Genomic DNA, 23,077 nt, shown 5'->3' on the forward strand with positions numbered 1-23,077 from the left:
CACTTTGTTCATTCTTGAGGAAGTTGTCAACAACACACCCACATGTGAACCAGCAAGTGTTGACCACAACTTGTCATTGGTCCTCACTCAGCCATGCTGGGCATCTTCTCATGTACTTCTCAGTTTGTGGTCACTGTACTTGGTTCTTGCCTTCTTATTGTTGGGTCACCTTCTTTGTCTTCTAGATACATTTCCTTTATCAAACACACCTTTTTGTAAGTCTCCTCCCAGACTGAAGGTTCTGTTCCTTCTCTCCTCTGCTCTAGCCACTTGGGCCTACTGTCCTCTGGCTCTACTCACTCTTCTGTCCACTCACCCCCCAGTATTTTCCGTGTTTCATTCTGGGAAGTTGCTATTGCTCCGGCTTCATCATCTCTCCTTCTGTCATGTCCACCAATGTTAATCCCACCTAAACTTTTCATCTTAGACATTATTTTCATCCCAACAACAGTCTAATCTTCAACTGAATAAGCACACTCACTGGACCTGGCTGTGTAACCTCTACTCCAGGGTCTTTCAGCTCCTCACTCTTCCCTCCTCTTGTGTTGGTTGAGTCTTGCTGTGGCCAGGCTCTACTCCCGCCCCACTCACCTTGTCCCACACACCCAGCATGGGTCCTGATGTATGTAAGGTGGTTTGTGAACACCCAGGAGAACACTCTTCCATTGCACTGGGCTGCCTTCCACCCCTAGCAAGTTCTCTGCATAAAGGCTGATTGCATGAGAGTGTCAGTGACCCTTCCAGAAAGCATATTTTACCTTTACTTACATGATCTTCATATTCTTCTCTGTGCTTACTAGCTTTATCTATCCAAAATAAAATTGTTCCAAGTATTTCACCATCTTTAAGCCTTAAATACTAAGATCAAATTGTTATTTCTCATTAACAATTTAAAAGCTGCTAAAAATTTTGGTCACATTCTGAATTCATGTGCCCCATGGGAGTGAGCCCTAGAAGCAGCATAAAGCCCCATATATCCTCCCCCATTTGTATGTGTCCCTCCCTGAGGATGAAGAGGCCTTAAGCATAGTGCTCTGAGGAGGCTAAGGCCCATCCTGCCTTGGCCCTGGAGCTCCATCATGAGTGTCACCACTGTGCCCTTCCACATGTCCCCCTGGCAAGACCAGATGAAATCACACAGGAAACCCATTGACATTTCCAGTTTACAGGCCTAGGATCAAGGACCATTCACACAGGAGATGTGATAGAATTGGGATAAATCTTACACAAATAAACAATGCCTGCCCTGCATTCCAGCAAGTACATGTGCTACAGTAGACGGAAATGGAATCCACCCTCCTGCAGCAGGTCCACCACCATCCAGGGAACAGTTTTAGAGGGAATACAATTCTGGAACTTGGACCACATTCTTGCTCTGGGTTGCCAGAGGACTCTCTGGGGTTCTGGTTTTCAGTTGTTCATACTGGCCACAGCATGAAACATACCTTGCCCTGGGACACATGTCCCCTTGTAAATACCAGAAACCTCAAAACGCATGCTTCCCTGCTTACAACCCCTGGGACAGAGTGGGTACTTCATGTTGAGGTGACCTTATTACAGTGAACAGACAAGATGGCTCCCTTGGCTCTCATATGCTGAGGTGTCCACTGGGCCTTTAAGTAACAGCTGTTCCCTCTGCCCTAGGCCTACAGGTACCTCGAGGAGATGCGCAAGAGACTTCCTTCTGCCAACATGTCCTACTACGTGGACCAGCAGACAGTAGATGCCGTGCATCAGGGCCTGGGCCTCCCTCTGACACGCGTAGTGCCTGAGCGGATCCGCCACAACAGCATCGAGGACCATGATGAGGTGATAGAGGAGGTAGAGAATGGCCCCTGATGGGCTTTGGCCATTGTCCTGCTGCTGAGATCTGCTTCTGGAATTTCCAGTCTCTAGTCATCTCTTTTTTGTAGGGGGAAAAAAAAACATGTTCATAACATAACAAGTAAGCAGGGCCCAGCCCACAGTGTGCAGAGGACTGCCTGTATCCCTAAGCCTTCCCTCAGCGTTCCTGCCTCAGGGCACTTGGCAGCTTCCGTGGTGTTTTGGTTTAATTCCTTTTAAAGGAGCTGGATTCAGTGGATTCAGCTTTCCCAGGTTCTCCCAACTACCAGTTGTGGAGTGGAAGGAACTTGTAGAACTTGGTGCACTGAGGCTGCACCTGTGTCTTAGAGATGCCCATCACTGCTAATCACACCCACACCCAGATGGCTCCAGGATGGTTCAGAAGGGACCACTGTGGCCAGGCCCGAGTCCTGACGATCACACCTACCAACAGATGTTGATACTCCTACAACTCCAATAAAGCCTACTTTCTCAGAGGCCCCTTCCACCCCCCTTTGCCTCACACTGCACTCCATTTTCATGGCTGCATCTCACAGTCCTCTAGGAATTGAAGTCCCTGCTCACTGAAAACCACAAAGGAAGACTTGTGATACCTCCTGCCCTATTTATTCTCCTGGGACAGCACTGAGCCACAGGGCCAAGGGCCAAGCCTGCTCTGCTACTGGGCTCTGAGCAGCTGCTTCCTTCCTGCTTCTGGCGTTCCCTGACCACAGGGCCCACTGGGAGCTGCAGGCCAGCACTTGGGTTGCTCTGCCTGTGGGGGCCAGGGCGAGGCCCTCCATATTTTTAGCTGAACACACCCTTCCTACATGCACACACTGGGACCGGATGGCCCTCCAGACCTGGTCAAACTGCAAACTCAGGTGTTACATGGGTCCACTTGTTGAAGCCTTCCTCCCACCCAGCAGGAATGCCTAGGGTCCATCAGGGACTAGGAGGGAAGGGAGAGGAGTCTGTCTCTGAGTCGTTCCAGAAGCAGCAGCGCTCTCACGGCCAGCTCCCTGCAGTTCTCATCAACATCCTTCTCAGCCACATCTGCCAGGTAAAAACAACACAAGTACATTGCAGGGCCAGTCATTCCTGTTCCAACAACCTACCTCACTCACCTGGCAAAGGGCTCTCTACCGTGGGACAGGTGATGGAGACACCTCCACTGGGAGGGAGGGAACCAGGCCACAGTCCAGTCACATAGCTCAGCTATCCTGAGCACCAACCTGGGTTAAAACCAGCCTGAGGAGATGAGCCCTGAGCTCCTGCAGTTCTTCCAGACTGCATGTGAGGAGACATAGCTGGTGCTTCCACCCCACCAGGACTGACACAGAGAGAGGAGCCAGGTCCTGAATAGAAGCCTGGGACTTTCCCAAAGGCCACAGGTAGACAAGGACAAAGGAGGCAGAGGCTCTGGGCATCCCTCACTTCCCTTCAAGGGAGATAAAGCCCTCTGCTTCTCTGAGACACAAGCTCTGGTGGTAAGCTGTGCTCCTGGGACCTGGCACCCCAAGCCCAGGTGCTGGGGAGAGGTCAAATGATGGCTGACCCTCTCCACAGCCACCAAGCCTGCTCTTGGCTCTTCCTGGCACCCAATGATTCATCTGTTCCACTTCCTGTGGACAATGCCCATTCCTGCCATGGCAGGAGCTAGGCAGGGAAGAAGCCCACAGCTAGGATGGAACAGACACCAATAAAGTCCTCGCTATCACCAATGGGAAGGCAGTCTTCCTACAATGATCCTGCCTAGAGTTGCCCACCTGGGGCACCTGCAGCATGTAAAGACCCTGCCCCTGCCTGGCCCAGATGCCTGACAAGCAGGTGGAACTTGGGCCTAATGAGTGGGGCCTTCCACAAGCCACATGGCTTCAGCAGGAAAAGCACAGCAACAGAAGATGCCCAGCCAGAAGCCCAAGAGGCAGGGCAGCTATGAGTCACGTGGGAGCCTCAGCTGGACCCTGTATTGGGGTCAAATGGAAAGAAAAAGACATCACAGAGCATCCCAGGGCAGCTGGAGGGCCTGTCCATGGGTCCAGCTCAGGAGCCTGGGGGGTGTTCAGTGTCTGGAGCTGGGAGGAGGAGACAAAGTACGGCAGACACTGCACCTCTAAGTCTGGGTGCAGGCTCCCAGCACTTCCACTACCTGCATAGCCTTCTATCAGGAACCTCAGTGGATTCCCCAAAGCAACCACAGCCATGACTGTCCTCTCCCCCTTTTGCCCCATGCTAGGTTAACCATATTTCTCAGCACAACAGGGAGGGACATGCCCACTCTTAAGCTAGGTTGCTCCAGCCTTCTCACATGCCCAGATGTCCTGCCTGCTTGGCCGCTACAGCCAGGGCTACTCACCTGCCAGCCAGGACCTGGTTTCCAGCAGCTCATCTGGCAGGTCCTCTAGTAATCGCTCTGCAGGCACGCTGAGGAAGACAGAAGAGACCGCAGAAAGCAAGCCCCGGCGCACGTAGCTACCAAGCAAGAAGTTAGAGAAGGTGAGGTGCAACTATGTGGCCAGAGCCCCTAAACAGCACTGCCAGAACTGCAGGGACACTTCCCTGAGTCCAGCAGATCAATCCGCAACACTGCGCATTGGGCCTGGTCAGGCTACCTCCCACCGCATAGCCCACACCTTGCTGCCAGAGACTCCGCAGCCCGCAGCCCACTCACGTGTCCACATGGAAGCGAAGGGCCCACACAAATTCCAGCAGGGCCTTACCCATGCGTACAGCCACCTGAAAACCAGCAGAAGTATGGGTACCATGTTCTGCTTGCCACTCCCCTTACCCAGCACCCAAAAGACACATATCTGATGCCCCTGTGCAGCTTCACATAGGCCTGTCCTCAGGGCCATGGTAAAGGGAGAATGTCAGGTATGCAGTGCTCCAGGCCCATGACCGTGGCCATCACCCCCTCCCACAGGTAGGGCCACACATGCCATCAATGCGAACACTTGGGTGAAGCCCACACTCTGCAGCGGTGAACGAGATGTGGCAGGACCTGAAATTCCCACTTTCCAACTCACTGTCGTGTTGACTGCCAGATACATCAAGGCCCCCAAAGTATGGGTCAGTCTTCCAAGAACCAACTGGTCATCTCCCAAAAGGTCAAAGGTCACTAGAGGCCTGCAACACAGAATCTAGTAGTGGCAGAGCCATGGCACCTCAAGGCTGGCTGTCTAGCCCCAGGGATACAGAGGGAGAGCCTGGGTCCAAAGGTTCTGCAGAGCCTTCTTGCTCTAGTCACCACCCAACCCCACGAGGCTCCAGTAGAGCCAGGGAGAAAGTGTTCCTAGATGCCCAGCACATATGCTGGGCTCAGTGAGAAAGAAGCACAGCTTCTCCACTCTTGCCTGAGGGCCACACCTGATGGTGGGTGGGAGCTCAGGGCTGGCCAAGGCAGAAGGAGGTGAGCAAGTGGCAGTCGGGGTGGAGAGCATGCAGGGCACTACCAGTCCATCCATAACCCTGAGACCAGGAGTAGTCGGACACAACAGTGACTGACACACTGCAAAGCTTAATGGCAGAGGGACGCTTCCAGAAAACTTCACATTAACTTAAGAACAACCAAACATGTTCCTGCCCAAAGTCCCACTCAGGCCCCATGCTGTGATGCTTTCTCCAGCCAGTGAGTGTGTCCAGACATCATAAATCCACTCACCTGTCAAAATGATGAAGGAGGGGGAAAAAGAAACAGCCAGCCACGGAGGCGAATTCATTGGGGCCACCTGCTGGCTCCTGCCAGGGAGAGCCCTGTCAAACACAAGCACAACACCCCAACCTGCTTGAGGTGCCTGGCCTCATGTCCCAACCCTGTGTGCAATACATTCAGAGCTGGACAGGCCTCATGGTACAGCAACCCTTGGGCACTGGGATGTAAGCTTCCTGGCCTCCACCCCTACCACCCCATGACAGTTTCTCATCACCAGACATCCCAGGGAAAGCAGGGCCAACCCTGGGTGAAAACCCCTCGGGACTCTAGGACTTCTCACTTCTGCATTTGTATTCACATGTTAAATCCACACTGGTCTGACTACCTTTGATCTGTACCATAAACTCACTTAAAGGAGCACCAGTGTTGGTGCCATCCCTGCCCTAGGCTCCTGCCACCCCCTTGGCACAGATAACACTGGAGGAATGTAATTGCTTATCCTACCATCCAGAGTGCCCTTTCCCTATAAGGACCTGACTAAAGCCCTAACTGACCTTGGAGAAGTGCCGGGTCTTGCTTCTGATCCGATTTTCTACCACCACCCTCCAGTCAGGAACCATGACACTGCCAAACTGAGAGGCAGTCAGTGCTGGTGAGCACTGGGTGCCGGGACCCAGGGAACTGTGTTGGGGAGACTGCCCAAGGCGCCCTGGCCGAGACAGCTCCTGGGCAGCCAGAGTCAGGACCTAGAGGAGAGGAGCAACCAGGGTCGTGCTGTGGCTCTTGGGAAGGACAGTCTTTAAACCAAGCCCCACAGAGCCCCAGACCAGCAACAGCACCCAGCAGCCCTCACAGTCTTTTGACAAGGCAGGTGTTCTGGAAGTCACAGAGAAAGTCATCTCCAGTGCTAGTGGGTCTCTGCGCCTTGCTGGGAGGGCAGGCAAGAAGGTGGGGCACACCCAACCCAACCACCACCTCTCCCTGAGGCTCCCCGGACTCCATACAGAGCCACTCCTCTGGAGAAGGCAGCCTTAAAGAATGACCAAAAGCATGCTCAGCAAGCGAGCCAGTCTCAGGAGAGCAGACTCGCTGCTACTGCATATATGTAACACCCACAACAGGCAGAGCCTCGGGATGAGGGTGACGGCCCACGCTGCCTGCGTAGTCATCTCTCGGCTATTCTATGGTGTTAAGAGACCATGCTCCTCACTAAGCACTAGGAGCCCAGCCCTGCTCTGAGGCCACCATTCCTGGCAGTCCTGCCACAGGCGGTCCTTCGCCAAGGGCCTAGCAGGCATCGAGCTCCTCCCACACGTCTCATGCACTGGTTCATTCTTTTTCATAGTTGGATGATCCTCAACCACGGGGACGCCACATTTTGTTTATATTTAAGTGGTACATTTTGTTATTTAAAACAAAGGAACTCAGCTGCCAGAGCTCCTGGTCCCAACAGTGGTGAACCTGCATACTTGGCTACACTCAAACAGCAGACAGAAGTCACCTGGCCCGTTCAGGTCAACAAAGTGACTTGGGGAGGCTTTAGTCACTGTCCACATAGGTTTTCACCTCCCCACAGTAGGGCAGCTTGGAACTGACTACAGGGAGAGGGGTCTAGAGGCACTCACATCCAGGATGTCCATGCGCTGCCGGAGGCTGTAGTTCAGGGCATAGAACTGTGAGGTCAGGTGCTCAGCTACCTAAGCCATGCAGAGAGAGGCCAATGAGGGCCAGGCCCAGGCCATAGACACACTTTCCAGGCACCAGTCAACCCTGCATGAGGTCAGTTACTCAACTGCCTGAGCCAGGCAGAGAGGCCACTGAGGACCAGGCCACAGGGCACACCCTCTAGACACCACACCCAACCTAGTAAAGAGAGCTGTCAGAGTGCTCCCCACTGTGGGGCCACCCACACTGGGACTTACCTGGGCCGGGTCTGTGACTGTAACGGCCACCAGGGCTCTCTGGCGCAGTTCCTCAAATCCAGCCACACAGGTCCTCTCCTCCAGGTGCAACAGTACCCTGGCCAGCTCCACACTCACCTACATGAGGGCTGCAGTCAGTATGTTACATGCACCTCAGAGCCTGGGCCACCCACCTGCTGCCCACCTAGCAGAGGCTCCAGGTCTCCTGGAGACGTGCAGCAGCCAGCAAGATGTCCCCACTCTCCATGACCCAGAATGCAGATGGCACAAGAAGAGCTGCCATCGTAGGGGACCTGCCACCAGAGTACTTAGCAACCTCCCCCTTTGCTCTAACACCTTCTTCTTGCTCACCTCCCGTGTGGCCTCAGGGTTCCTGCGGACTAGGCCTTCCAGGGCCTTCAGGGCAGCTTCCCAGCGCTCCGTATCCTTATCCTCAAATGTGGTCAGTGCTACACAGAACACAGAAGGCCTCAGTCATCTCAGCCCCAACCCTGAACAAGGGGCAGCTAGTTGATGGACCCAGCGTGTCGGGGCAGGGTGGGAAGACCTCAGAGGAAATAGCTGTGAGGTGAGACCTGCAGTGTGACCCCACCAAGGCTCACCTTCCATGCAGTCCCGCACATACTGAGGTGCCTTGCTGCTCTTCAGCTCTTTGTCCCCTGACATGTCGTAGGGGATGAAATCATCGTCACTGTAAATGAGACAAAATAGACAATGGAACTGCCCACTCTCAGTGAAAAAACTTGGACTCCGGTGCCACTTATGTACCCCTCCTCAAGGGCAAGTCCTGAAAATGCTGAAATTCACTCCCCAAGTCCCCAGAGCCTTGAAAAGTCACAGCACTGCTGCAGACCAGAAGGAGGCATTGGGGGTTGGCACAGCCACCCCACAGCGTGCACCCCACTGTGCTGGTGACCTGCACAGCTCAGCTCTGCTGTGCAGCCAGTGCCACCCCTCAAGCACAGAAGCCCAGCCCTACCTGTCCAGCTCCGAGTCAGAGCCCTGCAGCTGAGCTGGGGGCACACTACCCTTCATGGTCTCTGCAGGGGTCTCTGCCACAACTGGATCCAGTGATGAGCCTCTGGGAAGCAAGAGGAACAAGCATTCAGGATTGCCTGTGGGGACACTCCCAGCACCTCCACCCACTGCTTCCCTAACTCCTGTCCTGTGAATGGAATCCAGAATGACAAGGTGTGCATACACACAGGGTGGGGATGAGGGATGTGAAGACCCTCACCTTGCCTCCAAGGGGCTGTCTCCCGCAGGCCGGGGAGTAGCCAAGGCCAGCATCTCACGGCTCAGCTCATCGTCTTCATACTGTAAATACAAAACATACCAGTCATTGACACCCACCAGGCTTCAGACACCACTTCACTGCAGTCAGACACAGTTGGAGCCAGGCCTCCTCTAAAAACGTCTGGATCCTGTTTAGTAGCCTGTCCTTTTCTAGAGCAAATTCCAAATGTGCCAAGGCTACAGAGTCACTTCCTCATGAAGGAGCTGGGGCTCTGCAGGAGGCTGATCCCCTGAAGACGTCCCAAGGAGGAGGGGATGTCTGCAATAAGGCCAGGCAGGGCCCAGCAGTCAGAGAAACATGCTGGCCACACAAGTGGCATTCACACCAGGAAGCAGGCAGCAGAGAGGCCAGTCACTGTTCTGCCTGGCCAGAGCAGCCTGTGGCAGACCAGCCCCAGGGCAACAGCTTCCCTCACCCCAACCTCTCTGGAGTTCCACCTCCAGGGATTGTGTCCTGAGGAACATGTGCTGGTGCGTTCAGCCCTGATCCTTGTGATCACCAGGAGCTGAGGTTGACACCCACCACTCCTAGGCCTCAGCCCTCAGTGTAGCCAATGTGGGACACTCCATGGGCCTGGGCCCCAGGAGGGGAGGTACATACTGAGCTGGAGTAACAGGGAGATCCGGAGCCTGTTCACCTGGAATCTCAATGGAGGCCCCTCAGGGTGGATCCGGGTGCTGATGACCTCGGCCACAATCATGCCTAGGCGGCGCACGGCAGGCAGGCTGCTGTCCAGGCGGCACTTCACACCTGCCATCATGCTGGCCAGCAACTCTGGAAGCACCAAACATGCATCCTGAGGGGTTCTCACATGCCTGGGGTGGGGGTGTGCCCTCACCACCTGCTCACCTTCCCGGCTGTCCCGCAGCTCTGGCTCCCCAAGGTGTGCCAGGCAGATGAGCACCGCCATGCTGACGTAGCGCTGCTGAGCCAGGGGCGTGTGTCGGACAGCGCTGCTGCTGCCCCAGGTCTCCAGCAGCTCCTTTAGCGCCTGCAGGCAGCACAGCACCAGCCTGTCAGGCAGCAGTTCTGCCATGGCCCAGGATCACGTGTGCTGGTGTCCACAGCCACCCCAAAGGCTCCAACAGGAGCAAAGTTGGGACCCCCAGCCTTCCCTTCTCTTGGGGTCACCACAGGGTCAGAGGCAGGTAGCACTTACCTGTATGAGGAGTGGACGCCGCTGGCTGTCCATGGCCAGGTACCCCAGCAGGCTCTGCAGCATGGGTGTCTACAACAAGAGTGGTGTCCTTAATGAGGCAGAGGCTGCATGAGGCTCCTGAGGGTGAGCGTGTCATGCCCAGGAGTCCAGGCTGAGGACTAGTATGGTAAGTGCCGCCCTCCACCTCCTACTACTCCTCAGTACCCTCTGCTTCTGCATTTGTCAGTTTTGTTTTTGTTTTTTCCTCAGTGCTGGAAATCAAACCCAGGGCTTCAAGCACTCTAGGAAAGTGCTCTCCTGCTAGGCCATACCCCAGAGCAGCACTCGTCAGCTTGGGCACATACACTTTTCTAAGGAAATTTTCTATCTCATCCATGTTTGAAAACCAGTCACCATCAAGCTGCTACATTTCAAAGGTCCTGGATTTTTCTGCTCAGCCCAGGTGCACCTTCCACCTCAGCACTGCCTGCTCTGCTGTTCAGCTTTCTCTTTGTTCTTTGTTTTCTTTCCTTTTGAAAGGTCTCTTGCTGAGCTACATCTCTAGTCCTTTTATTTTTTATTTTGAGACAGGGCCTCACTAAGTCGGCCAGGCTGGCTTTAAACTTGTGATCCTCCTGCCTCAGTTTCCCAAGTAGCTGAGCTCATAGGCATGCTTCACGGCAGCTGGTGGTGCCATCATGTTTGTTGGGTGGGGCTTGGGTCACTTTATCTAGCACTATGCTGTAGCACCGTTATTCTCTATTGCTACTCATTTCTGGTCCAGCAGCCCCATCACCCGGAATGACTGCCAGATGTTCACGCCAGTACTTGGGTTTATCCCATTGGTTGGCTATATTCTGGGGGCCTCAAATGCCCTATAGCACAGGGATTGGGGGCCATCTCTGGCTCTCTGTCTGCCTGGACTGCACTATCCGCCTGCCTCTCTGAACCCCACCAAGGGCATGAAGCCAGGGTTCAAGAGGCTGCCAGGCCTCCTGATCCAGGCTGCTGAACCTGCGTCATCCTTAGAGCTCTGAAGAACTCCTGCCTGCTTCACCCCCAAGCACCCAGGGTGAGTTGGCTCTACCTCCACTTTGGCCCCCACCCATCCTCTGCACAGAGGCCAGGGTGGGTCTGGGTAACACAGTCAGGTCTGGATGCCTCTGCTTAAACCTCAGCTGCCCACCCCAACCTGAAGCAGCCCACCCTTGCCACACCTCCTTCTCTCTGGGGCACAGGGCCCACTGCCAGCCGGCTTGCTGGGACCAGTGTTCAGAAGCCAGCCACACAATCCTCCTGGCCAGACCTCTATCAGGACCATGGCTCTGCACCTGCCAGATCCCCTCAGAGAGGTCTTTGCAGAGCCCTGCAGCACTGAGGCTGCCCCCTAGGTCCCACAGTGCCAAATGTGCCATGCTATGAATTATATACCATGGTTTATGCAGGTAGCACTGTCTCCCTGCCTATAACGTGAGTTCCTCAAGGAGAGACTACGGCTCTTCTGTCCACCTGGGACAGAGCTGGGCACACTGTGGGCATCAATGCACTGCTGGTCCCTCCTCAGGCCAAGACATCTGCTCTTGCTCTCCCCTGCCCAACCACCACAGCCCTCCAGTCACAGCCTACACTCCAAGCCACAGAGACAGCTGCACCGTGTCTGGGAAGCACTCAGCAACCAAGTCCCAAGGCACTAACCCCCTTGGGCTTGCTCGGTGTTGCTGCAGCAGGGCCTGCAGCTGGGCAGGGCAGTGCTGCTGCTTCACTGACAATTCCTAGGTGACTGCTCTACCTGTTTTCTGTGGCTGGGAATCAAATCCAGGGCTTTGTGCATGCTGGGTACACATTCTTCCACTGAGTCAGCCTCCACTTTTAATAGTGATTCTTCTTGTAACCAAGGGTGGCCTTCAGCCCAAGCCCTGCCCTACATTCTCACCGTGCATCGATACTGCATGAACAGAAGCTTCCGGGTCATCACAAACTGGGCTTTCTTATTCTTCACCACCAGATTCCCCAGTAGTCGTGACAGGACCTCAGGCCTATAAAGCAGGGTCAGAAGAAGCCAGTCATGAGTGCCTAGGAGGTGGGTGGCAGGCTGGGAAAGCATACCCTCTGATGGCACCAACAGCCTGGCCCTGCCACTTGCTCACTGTGGGCCTTGGATAACCTCAATGGGTCCTTAACTTTCCTCCTCCAGGCCTGAATGTCAAAAACGTATGCGGGCTGCTTCTCACACAGTCCTCCTGTCCAATAGGGCTTGGGAGAACACCTACACTGTTTTCACGAGAAAGAAACAGGATCTCTAAGTCTGAAAAGAGCTGCTGCCTCAGCAGAGATTATGGTTCCCCCAGCGTGTGGACTTGGGGAACCCACCGGGCAGGAGACCTTCTGTACTAAGCCGTGGACACATGTGGAGGATCCACTGGCAATGATGAAGGTGGGCACCATCAGTGTGTGCATTTGCACAACCAGTGGCCAGCCTAAATCAGCAATACTAAGGCAGCACCAGCCAACGCACCCAGGGAGTACAACAGGACAACTGGCTACAGCAGGGCCACCAGGAAAAGCAGCACAGGGAATGGCAGCTGCCACAAAGCCCACTCCCCACCCCCCACCCCCAGAGATGCACTGACTGGAAAGAGTGCTGTGCTGCTTACCCTGGAGTGGCCTCCACCAACCCTGTGAGCACAGCCTCCATGGCCCCGTCCGGCACTTGCTCCACTAGGTGCCAGCAGACCCGCTGCCACAAGCAGCTGCCCTGGGTGAGTGCTGTCAGTTGGGGCACCAACCTGCCCAAGATCTCCTCTGAGGAGACACAGAGAGGACATGAGCCTCAGGAGCTGCACTCAGCCAGGGGACCACTGGTCCAGTGTACACAGCACCATGGCTCACCAGCCAGCACAACTGAGCCCCAGAGCTCTAAGCCCTCAGTGGACCCAGGGCTAGCAAGGGGACCCCCCAGAGCACAACTGAGCCCCAGAGCCAACCTCAGTGGACCCAGGGTTAGCAAGGGGACCCCCCAGAGCACAACTGAGCCCCAGGGCCAACCTCAGTGGACCCAGGGTTAGCAAGGGGACCCCCCCAGAGCACAACTGAGCCCCAGAGCCAACCTCAATGGACCTAGGGCTAGTAAGGGGACCCCCCAGAACACAACTGAGCCCCAGAGCCAACCTCAGTGGACCTAGGGCTAGCAAGGGAACCCCCCAGAGCACAACTAAGCCCCAAGACAAACCTCTGTGGACCCAGGGCTAGCATAGAGACCCCAAAGAAGGCTGGGACCAGCTCCCACTGCTGCTGAGGGGCTTGCAGTGATTCTCAACCTCTCCCAAGGGCTGAATGGGAGAGACAGGTGCTGCTTCCCCCAAGGCAGGCCCTACTCACTGTGTCTTCCCTGGATGCACACCTTCCCAAGGACTCGAGACACAAAGGAGACAGAACAGTGTAGGCCACCTGGGAGAGAAAGCAAGGAGGTCATGGGACAACACACACAATACCTGACCAGGTGGACAGACCTGCAGAGACTTGAGGGTGCCAGCTTCCTCCTGGGCTCTGAGTCCCACAGGGGTGCAGGTCACAGGGGACTTAGGGTGTTGGGCCTGAGCACATGGAAGGACAGTGAACCACAGTGGGAACTCAGCACCACAAGGAGATTGAGTTAAGCAATCAGAGTTAAACAAGCTGAGCTGAGGTGCAGCTCATGCCTGAGTGAGCCCATGATAGAAATAAGAAGGGAGGGGCCATACTGCAGGAAGAGGCAAATCCACCCACTGGCCTTGCCTTACAGGCCACTGACCCATGGAATCACACTGCCCCAGACACTCCTTTCTCTTGAAACTGGAAGCCATGCCCGTGAGGCCCAGAAGAGGCAGAGCCAGCCCCAAACAGCACACAGGATAATACCTAGTGCTCTATGAGCAAGTCCACCAGCAGCACTTGCCTCCAGACCCAAAGACCTCCCAGCACCTTCACCTTGCCATGGGAGCCTGAAATGCCATCACCAAAGGCATATGAGACAAACCCAAGTTGGCAGGGGAAGTGGATGGAGAAGGAGGGAATGACAGCTGAGAAGAGGGGCAGGGAGACACAGCACTCACCTCGAAGAGAATCCACCACTGACTGCAGCGCCCGCACAGCCTCCTCACCCAGCAGTGGGAAGTAGTTCTGGGGGAAGAACTGGGCCAGGTTATCCTTCTGCAGATGGTTGCCCAGGTGGTCAGGCAGGCTCACCACCTTGCTGAGTAGTGTCTCCTGGAGCAGGGGAAAGCCAGGCTTCATCTGCGGCCGGCATTGCTCCTCCATCAGGGCCGCTACCCTGCCCTCACTCAGAAACCTGGCCAGCAGCTGTGCCATCTTCATCAGACGGAAGCTGGGGCTGAACAAGAACAGGTGTATCGGGCAGAGCCCCTAAGCCTGCTCCGGGCCAAAGGAGTCTCCACAGCCCCCCTTAGACAGGTAGTCCCAACAGCTCCAGTAACATTTTGTCTTAACTCATAAGCTGAAACAACACGCTTTGTACTCCACTCCTGAATCAGATACAAATGGGGTGAGTGCAGCTGGGCCCTACCACCTCCTCCCTTGCTCTGCGTGGATTTTCACAGAGTTCATGCTTTTAATCACAGCAACTTCTAAAAACCCAGCTTCTCAAAGACTCCTCAGAGTCCTCACAAGGACTGATCTGTGTGTGATCTGATGCTGAACATGGGAACTGCCTGGGGCTGGGGGGTCCATGGCAGGCACGTGTCAAAAAAGCTGTGCTTCCCTGGAAAACCTGAAAATATCCCAAGAGGCCTTGAGAGCTGCCACTGTGCCCAGAAAGCCTCACTGCAGGGCTGGGACCACGAAGCAGCAATGCTAACTGCCTAGGGGAGCTGGCTGGGGCCTGCTGTGATGTGAACACCCCTCCTCGGCCGTCCTGCAAGGTCGAGATGCCGGCAGGTCCTCCCCATCTTAGAGAACACAGTCACTATCAGTTCCAGGGGGTTCAGCAGGTCGCAGGCTCTGTTCTCTCCCTGGCACCTTCCAGGATGAACCCTGCAGTTTGCAATTCCCCAGGCCCTTCTGTGCTTCCAAGTCACAGGCCGCTGCACAAGCCCCCAGCCTCACTCACCCGGCAGTGCCCTCGATGGCCTCCATCAGCACTAGGAAGGCCTGGTCAGCAGGGCCCTCCAGGAAGAAGCTGTCCCAGAGCTGCTCCAGCCGGTCGCAGGGCGACAGTTGCAGCCAGCGGGGGCTCAGCCTGCCGACCAGACAGCGCAGCACGGCAGCGAAGTGCTTGGCGGCGAACTCCTCCTGCTCTCCCGGCAGCGTGGGCTCCCCGGTTCCTCGCAGATAGTGCTGCAGGGACTCCAGGGCGGAGAGGACGCGGCCACCGTCCTCAGAAGACTGGAGGATGTGCACCGCTTCCCGGACGCTGAGTCCGACCGCAGAGCGCGCGGGCTCCATGCTGCCGGCAGCCGGGCGTCCGGGGCAGCGGGATCCCTCCCTGAGCGCACCGGCCACCCGGCCTGGCCCGGCCTCAACCGGCGGGCGGCCGCGAGCTCCGGTCCCCGCGTGAGGAGTGACTGCGGCCTTCAAAGCCCCCGCCGCTCCTCGCTGGGTTCCGCGAATCTGCAAAGGCAGGCGGCACCGCGCGTGTGCGCCTGCGCGGCAGGGCGGGTCCGATCGAGGGAGGTGGGTGTGCTCTAGATGGGACCGGGACCCGCGGCCACGTGACTGTGGGTTGCGCCTGCGCTCCCCAGCGGCTCTGCTCTCCACCGCGCTTGAGTTCAAACGCTTTGAGTGCAGGCTGCACGCAGCGGAGGCGGGTGATGGGATCTGGTAGCCGCTGGGAAGGTGCTGTGTAAACTAATGAGGTGAAGCCTCAGGTTCCGTTCCACAGTTGCTCTAGCCACGTGTCGAGGACTCCCTAGGTCCTAGGGCTGGCGGCCAACCTCCTGGACATCCTGGCGTGGAACTATTAACCATCACTCAAAGAAAAAGACCACCAACCCCAATTTAAATCAAAGTAAAGCAAGCTTGTAATTCCTACCGGCTGAGGCTGTCTCTCCCAAAACCAGTGGGGACAGAAGACAGCCCTGCAGCTCTCTAGGAGGGCACCTTTATAGCTCAGAAAGTTGCAAAAAGTGTTTGGGGGGCGGGAGTCTTGAGAACTTACAGATAACAGGATTTTAACAAGCATAACACAAAGGCAGGTTAATGGTCCAGCACTTAGGGAGTAAATTTAGATCCCAACATCAGAATTTATGAGGCGCCACTAGTTTCAGAGAGGGTCCTTATCTGGCCAGGGAAAGCCAGGCATGGGTGAGTTCAAAGCACCGGCAGGCATTCCAAGCAAGTTTAGAAATCGCAGTAATATATAGTAAAGCCGGAATTAACTTTTCATGCCTTGTGAGGAGATGGCTCCCAATCTTAAGAGGGAATTAGGCTGGGTTTATCAGAGCACCCCCTTGAGGCAAAGTGGTAATACAGTAGTAGAATCCTTGCTGGGAGTGCATGAAGTCCTGGGTTTGCCCCCAGGATGGAAAATAAAAAACTAGAATGTTCTAATGACCTCCCTGGAGAGTAGGTAGGCTTCCCCTTTGGGAAGGGGTGACATTTCAGCAGAGGTGAATGTGGGGGAAAATCTGGAAACATATTCATTCCACAAACATACAAGCATCCTTCTTGGGCAGGGGTTAAACGCAGGGGCACTTAACCACTGAGCCACATCCCCAGCCCTTTATGTTTTTTATCTTGAGAAAGGGTCTTGCAAGTTCAAAGTCAGCCTCCACAATTTATCAAGGCCCTAAGCAACTCAGCCAGACCCTGTCTCAAAATATATAGGGTGTGACTGAGGGCGTGACTCTGGTTAAGCAACCCTGGTTCAATTCCTGGTACCAAGAAGAAGAAGATGAAGAAGAAGAAACAACAACTTGGAAGGCTGAGACAGGAGCATTGCTTTAACCAGCCTTGGCAGCAGAGTGAGACCCTCTCTAAGGACAAAATAAAAAATAATCAAGCTGGGCACCATCGTGTTCTCCCATAATCCCAGCAACTTGGGAGGCTGAGGTAGGAGGACCTGGGCAACTTGGCAAGACCGTGTCTCAAAATAAGAAAAGAGCTGATGATGAAGCTCAGTAGTAGAGTGCCCGTAATTCAAATCCCTGCACCATAAAAGAAAAAACAGACAATAAATACATAAAAATTAAAATCACCCAGTCCTGAGGAAAAAATAAGGTGATGGCCAATCACATTTCAGTTCCCTTTCCAAGGGGGAGAAAGCCTCACAGGATGTGGCTGGGCATGGCTGGGATGCTGGCACCAACACAGACCTGACTCCAGTGACTTCCAGGCCCCTGCTGGGTTCCCTGTCCTTCTTCAACTTTTTGGTGGTAACATGAGTCGATGTGCTTCTGCTAAAGCCATCAGTGCTCGCCCACCTCTGAGCTCACAAGACAAGTCCTTGCCCCAGCAGAGTAGCTTTCCAGAAAAGCTGTTTGCACTGTTTTAAGCTTGTTTCCCTGGGAACCTGGGACCCACAGAGCCAGTAGGCTTGAAGGTAGATGCCTTTCCCTAAGATGGCAGGAAGTGCCTGACCCCCAGCCAGGGCCATGGAAGGAAAACCGCTCAACTGGAGAGCCAGGAGGAGTGGGGGACGAGACAGACACTGGGGCCGAGGCAGACACTGGGGCCGAGGCCACCTCCTGTATCCTGCAGAGATTGCTGGAGACCCTCTTCTCTCAGCATGGGTTGGCCAGGGAGGATGACCCTGTCTCTCCTCCTGGTTTTGGTGCCCATGTATCTACATGGGGCTTCACTGCAGAAAGCTGGATCAGCAGGGCAAAGAAAACCATTTTTCGAGAGGCTCCGTAGACTAGAAGAGCAGGTAGGTGTACCACTCTTGGATTTTTAAAATTGGCAACAAATGAAGGTTGGATGTTGAACAATTGTAGCGGCAGGTGTGAACTGTGAGCCAAGAATCCAAGCAGTTTGTGGTTCTTGCTAGCAGTTAGCAGTGCCCTACCCTACAACTGAAAACCAGGAAGAGTTTGCCGGGCTCTACTCTGAAAATAAGCGGAGTGATGTGTGGTTGGCAGGGGACCAGAGTCTGTATGGAGGCTCTGGAAGGCCTAAGGAGCACAGCTGTGGGGTCTAGGGAATCGATGGTGCTGGGCACAAACACTGGGTGTGGGAGCCATGAGGTCCCTAGTCTACCTCAAAGCAGAAGGCATGGGTGGCCCCCAGACTCCTGTGTGGGGTCTGCAGACAGTGCCCCAGCACCACAAGTTTCTGCTTTGAGCCCAGTCAAGCACACATGCAGCCCAGCCCAGCCTGCCTGCAACTGAAGCAACTGGCGGTGGCCATTTAGAACCTGGGATGTGGGGGAGGATCAGAGACTGCAAGGTGAACCCATGCTCCCCAATGCTGCAGTGGGGCCTGGGCTCCATCGCCCCCTCTGAGCTTGGGCCCCTACCTGCATCTCCTAGTGTCATGGCAAGGGTCACTATGCAGCGCTGACCACGAGCCCAGAACACAGAGGTTCTTCTGAGGTGTGAGCAGGAAGGCCTTATCCCTGCCCTATCCTGGCCCCTCATAACTGCTGTGTCCTCTTTACAGTTTCGGAGTTTCCAAGAAGTGACCTTAACACAGCTGAAGGGCATTGCCAACAACTACAACATGTCCTATGACATTGATGCCCAGTTACAGAGCCTGGCAGAGGAGAGCCAGGCTGTGGCTCTGACAGTCAACAGGTCACAGGCCGCCATCCAGGGGGACCTGGCCCACCTGAAGGCCTGGGTGAGGAAGACTCAGCACCGAAGCCGGAAGATGGACATGCGACTGCAGGCCTTGGACTTGGCCCTGACTGAGAAAACCAGGCAGTGGGTACAGGCAGGAAAGGAGCAGAAGACACAGAGGGATGTCATTTCAGGCCTGGCCCTGGGCACACAGGCCCTGCAGGATGCACTGGTCAGCCTGACACACCAGGTCCACAGCCAGGGTGCCAGGCTGGCTGCTCTCGAGGGTCAACTACAGATGGCCAGCCCTGGCACTGCAGCCCCAGGGTGGACCCCAGCCCCAACTCCAGCTCAGCCTGTGCACCCGGGCCCACTGATGCTGCTGACAGATAGGCAGGACCTTGCTCCTCACCCAACGGAGTCCCGGGACTTCACTGCCCATCTCCTGGGCACACAGAAGCCCCCAGCCCCAAGCAGCCATTGGGCACCTGGTGGGGCTGCTGCAGTCCCAAGGGATCCTCCTCAGGGATCAGGAGAAGGTAAGTGCCACAGGCCTGGACCCCTCCCCATGGCTTACAAGATTCCTGTAGCTCCTCCTGAACCCGTGGTGCCCCTGCCACCTCCACCCTGCTCCTCATCCAGGTGGTCTCCTATCTGTGGGTCCCCTGTTTGGGCCCCCTGTTCCTCACGTTGAAGAAGCACCTCTTGCAGAGCTGGTTAGGTCCTGAATTACTGGATGGCCCTGTGTAAACACAGGACTCAGATAGGGGGGTGGGAGGGTCAGAGAAGGGGACATGAGGACAGAGACAGGTTGGTGGGATGCACTCTGAAGACAGGAAGGATGGCTAGTGCCTCCAGTAGCTGGGAAGGGCAGGAGATTATGTCTCTCTGGAGCCTCCAGAAGGAGCTGGTCCTGAGACACCTTGATTTGGGCTCTTTAAGACTTGCATCAGGCTTCTAGCCTCCAAAAACATAAAATAGTAAGCCTAGGCTGTTTAAAGACACTAAATTTGTAGCAATTTGTTACAGCATCCAGAGGTGCCCTGGTGCTAATGGTCATCTGCTCCCCTTCTTAGGAGACAGCTCAGGCTTAACTAGGGACTGAAGGCTCCCTGGGAAGGCTAACCTCATTCTCAGTTCCTGCCTGGGGGTGGCACATCCTGAGGGCAAGCAAGAGGAACTAGAGGAACCCTCAGGCTTCCTAGCTCAAGCTGTCCTCCAGGAGGTGTGGCTGCAGGGCCCCGCAAGTCCACCCTCCAGAGTGAGGACCATTTCTGGGGCTCCTGCTGCAGGGCTGACTCCCCCTCCCTCTGTTTCTAGTTTGCAACCTGGGTCCCGTGTTCACATTCCCGGATGCCTCCCCTGAGAACGTGATCTTCCTCAGCCCCAGCTTCCTCACAGCCCTACGAGCTCTGTCCTTCTGCAGCTGGGTCCGCACATCCTCTGGCCACCTGGGCACCCTCCTCTCCTACGCCACTGAAGAGAATGACAACAAGGTGGTACTGCATGGCCGAGACTCACTGATCCCCGGGTCCCTCCATTTTGTGATCGGAGACCCAGCCTTCAGGGAGCTGCCTCTGCAGCTGCTGCTAGATGGCCAGTGGCACCACATTTGTATCATCTGGACATCTGTCCAGGGCAAGTACTGGCTCCATGTGGACCGCAGGCTAGTGGCCACTGGCTCCCACTTTAGGGAGGGCTATGAGATCCCTCCTGGAGGGTCCCTTGTGCTGGGCCAGGAGCAAGACAGTGTTGGTGGAGGGTTTGACAGATCTGAGGCCTTTGTGGGGAGCATGTCTGGCTTGGCCATCTGGGACCGGGCACTGGTCCCTGGAGAGGTTGCAAACCTTGCCATCGGGAAGGAGCTCCCTACTGGTGCCATCCTGACACTGGCCAATGCCTCATGGGTAGGCAAGTTTGTGCAGAGGGCCAACTGCACCTGTCTGGAGCTCTGTCCATAAGGCCTCACCCTACTGGGGGTGTGGTCATGTTCTGGGTTAGCAGGAGTAGCAAGCCTCCACCCATTCCACAGGGCCCCCATGTGCTGTCCAGGGCATTCCTGCATGGGGTGGGGTGGGTGGAATTGCTGGAGACCAGAGCTGCCTCTTCCCAGGCTGTGGTGTTCTTTTGTGCTGCGCCTTCAAAGCCTCAGGTCACCCTGAGTGGCCTTGAAGTGATGAAAGGCCAACAGAAGTCTTGTTTCTGGGGGTTCCCCTTCCTCGAGACAGCAAAGACAGCATCTGCCATGTCACTGCCACCTCTCAGGGCACTTGGGAAAGGTTCCTATGGGTGAGAGCTGTTCTCGCATCCCTGTGGAAAGGCTTCAGCATGTGCTTCCTGGCCCTCAAGACTACAGTCCCTCCCCAGGCACACTGGGGGCCTTTGAGGCCATCTGGTCAGTCCTGTTCTCTCGTGCTTGGTGGCTGATGACATCGAGGATAGACCAGCTATGCTGCTTCATCAGCTTCACGAGGTATCATTTTCACATTATAAAGTGCACCAATTTAAGTGTATACTTCAAAGACTTTTAGCAAGAATACTGACCTGTGCAACCATCCACATGATGTAGTTTTCGAGTATTTCAGTTGCTTCTCAGCACTGCCCCTGTAGTGACCACACCTGCCCCAGCACTGGTGACCCTCTTCTGCATGGATTTGCCTGTCCTGGTCACCTCCGAGGTGGACTCACACAGCACATGGTGGCTGAGTGCCTCCCCATAGTGTGAATGGACCACATTTTGTCCATCATTCCCTAGCCGATGGGCATGTGGGTTATTTCCAGCTTTTAGGTACTATGAGTAAAGCTGCTATGTGCATTCTCCTACAGATCTTTGGACTTCTTTTGTTTTGTGGTGCTGAGGATTGACCTTATGTGTGGCAGGCAAGCATTCTGCCACCAAGCCACACCCCAACCCTGAGTGGACACAATTTTATTTTAGACAAGTCCCCAAGACTGAATGCCATATGGTAAATTCATCTAGACATTTTTTCCCTATTCATTTTTATTTATTTTTTTTGTGGGGGGGGGATGAAATGGGAGTGGGGGGTGGTACTGGGGATGGTATACTACAGAGCTACATCCAGATCTTTTGTTTTATTTTAAGTCAGGCTTCCCTAAGTTGCTGAGGCTGGCCTTGAACTTGAAATCCTCCTGCCTCAGCCTCCAGAATCATTGGGATTACAGGTGTGCACCACCACGCCTTCCCATTTTAAAAGTGCAAAAGCAGATTAGAGAAGGCCCATGCCTAGGCCTGGAAGAACCCTGGAGTATTGCTGGAGGACTAAGGCCCTCTGAACCTCATGTGTGGTGATTTCAGTTCTGTAGAGGCCTTGGGTAGCTAGCCACCTTTACCCATGGGAAGACAGCTAGCCAACAGGCACACACTTCTAGGGGGACAGTGCCCCAAATTAGCACTGCAGTCTCACCAGCATCTCTCCAATCTCAGTGGACCCCGCACTTCTGGCCTCCCCCAACACTGCCTGTTCATGAGTCAAGGTCAGGGAGGTATTTTCATACTGGAAATCCCCACGAGTGCCCATGTGACACTCCCCTGAATCACTGGCTTCTGCTTTTCCAGGGCAGTCAAACTTGATGAAGACCCCATCTTCTCTGATTAGTTCTTAGATGGGGGCCAGCCTAGCCAGCCTGGCTCTGAACTCTGTGCTCAAGCAATCCCCTGCTTCAGGCACCCAAGCGCTGGGACCACAGGTGTGCACCCCTGCTTCTTGCTAAGAGCCCTCCTTCTCATACACCTCATCCTGCCATTTCGCTTCTCATCTAACATCTTTCTTTTGGAAAGACTGGCAATCTGCTTGGTCACTGTTTTTGGAGGAACAGAATGCTAGGTCCCAGCATAGCCATCTTGCACAAGACCTTAGGAGCTGGCAGAAGTTGAGCCTCTCACGGTTTGATTTCAAAACTCTTGATCATCCTCAGCCAAAGACAACAGGTAGCTTCCTTCACCCAGTGCAGAGCCAGGGCAGAAGACCCACAGGGTGTTATTTCCACACACTCCCCCACTTTCAGGTTCTTACCACACCCTGAAGAACAAAGATGTCAAGTAGTCACAGCAGTGTTTGGTCAAGTCCCCAGACTTGGAGCTCCTTGCATTCTGCAAAGGCGGGTGTCACTGAGAGTGAATATGTTCAGGATGCTTGTTGGGGTGGGGGCTCCAGCTGGGCAAGACACTGGAGCAAGGGTTTGGAGTTGGGGCAAGTGAGCAGGGTCACAGGCAGTGTCAGACAGCATGGTAAGAGCCCAGGGACTGGAGGGGAATTTGGGGCAGGCAGATCTGGGAAGCCAGTCTGGTTTAGGAGCCAGGCAGTCTGAACATGTATCCAACAGGACTCACCATTCCTACTGGAGGCAGAAATAAAGTCACCTATACACTCTATACACACCAGACTCTTCCTTTAACCCAAATCTATTCCATTCCTGGGTAAGGAAAACAAAATGACCCCAAGTGGTTGCAGGAAGTGAGTTCCAACAAAGAGCCATGGGCTGGTTTCTTTTCTCCCACAGCCACTCAGC

The 23,077-nt window shown here is 55.0% G+C and overlaps 3 protein-coding genes across 10 annotated transcripts in view; 2 read left to right on the forward strand and 1 right to left on the reverse strand.

Annotated features, from left to right (window-relative positions):
• Ift140 (intraflagellar transport 140) overlaps window positions 1-2,321 on the forward strand; it is a 74,863-nt gene extending 72,542 nt beyond the window's left edge. For 6 of the 7 annotated variants that reach the window (XM_071605429.1, XM_027940495.3, XM_027940499.3 and 3 more), the window contains one exon: window positions 1,645-2,321. In XM_071605429.1, coding sequence (XP_071461530.1) covers window positions 1,645-1,772 — 128 coding nt within the window. In that variant the 3' untranslated portion in view covers window positions 1,773-2,321. The remainder of the gene's footprint in view (window positions 1-1,644) is intronic. The other variant, XM_027940500.3, reaches the window with a different exon arrangement.
• Window positions 1,150-15,447, reverse strand: Telo2 (telomere maintenance 2). 2 transcript variants are annotated; one of them, XM_027940504.3, is made up of 20 exons: window positions 14,941-15,447; window positions 13,928-14,205; window positions 13,215-13,283; window positions 12,491-12,638; window positions 11,770-11,872; window positions 9,858-9,926; window positions 9,548-9,689; window positions 9,336-9,472; window positions 8,639-8,718; window positions 8,381-8,482; window positions 8,004-8,092; window positions 7,753-7,850; window positions 7,402-7,518; window positions 7,105-7,176; window positions 6,034-6,225; window positions 5,489-5,565; window positions 4,854-4,953; window positions 4,499-4,563; window positions 4,184-4,299; window positions 1,150-2,880 (listed from the first exon to the last, which is right to left on the reverse strand). In XM_027940504.3, exons 1-20 carry the CDS (start codon window positions 15,273-15,275, stop codon window positions 2,777-2,779), a joined length of 2,493 nt encoding a protein of 830 aa, XP_027796305.2. In that variant the 5' UTR covers window positions 15,276-15,447; the 3' UTR covers window positions 1,150-2,776. The 2 variants fall into 2 exon arrangements, with proteins under 2 accessions (XP_027796305.2, XP_027796304.2); XM_027940503.3 differs by having other exon boundaries at window positions 5,489-5,580.
• A 2,160-nt stretch (window positions 15,448-17,607) lies between these two features.
• Window positions 17,608-20,508, forward strand: Ptx4 (pentraxin 4). The gene is made up of 3 exons (XM_027940672.2): window positions 17,608-17,697; window positions 18,429-19,086; window positions 19,868-20,508. Exons 1-3 carry the CDS (start codon window positions 17,608-17,610, stop codon window positions 20,506-20,508), a joined length of 1,389 nt encoding a protein of 462 aa, XP_027796473.2.
• Window positions 20,509-23,077: the final 2,569 nt, after the last annotated feature.

Source organism: Marmota flaviventris, chromosome 19 (assembly GCF_047511675.1).
Source record: "Marmota flaviventris isolate mMarFla1 chromosome 19, mMarFla1.hap1, whole genome shotgun sequence".
Taxonomy (NCBI): Eukaryota; Metazoa; Chordata; class Mammalia; order Rodentia; family Sciuridae; genus Marmota; species Marmota flaviventris.

Bases quoted from the DNA above. Each gene is read 5' to 3' on its own strand.
- Telo2 (XM_027940503.3), bottom strand. From the start codon at position 15,275: ATGGAGCCCGCGCGCTCTGCGGTCGGACTCAGCGTCCGGGAAGCGGTG. The intron at 11,873-12,490 runs GTAAGCAGCACA...CCTGCTTTATAG, and splicing joins TTGGTGGAGGCCACTCCAGG to GCCTGAGGTCCTGTCACGAC. The intron at 9,927-11,769 runs GTGAGAATGTAG...CTCTTGTTGTAG, and splicing joins TCATGCAGTATCGATGCACG to ACACCCATGCTGCAGAGCCT.
- Ptx4 (XM_027940672.2), top strand. From the start codon at position 17,608: ATGTATCTACATGGGGCTTCACTGCAGAAAGCTGGATCAGCAGGGCAA. The intron at 17,698-18,428 runs GTAGGTGTACCA...TCCTCTTTACAG, and splicing joins TCCGTAGACTAGAAGAGCAG to TTTCGGAGTTTCCAAGAAGT. The intron at 19,087-19,867 runs GTAAGTGCCACA...CTCTGTTTCTAG, and splicing joins TCCTCAGGGATCAGGAGAAG to TTTGCAACCTGGGTCCCGTG.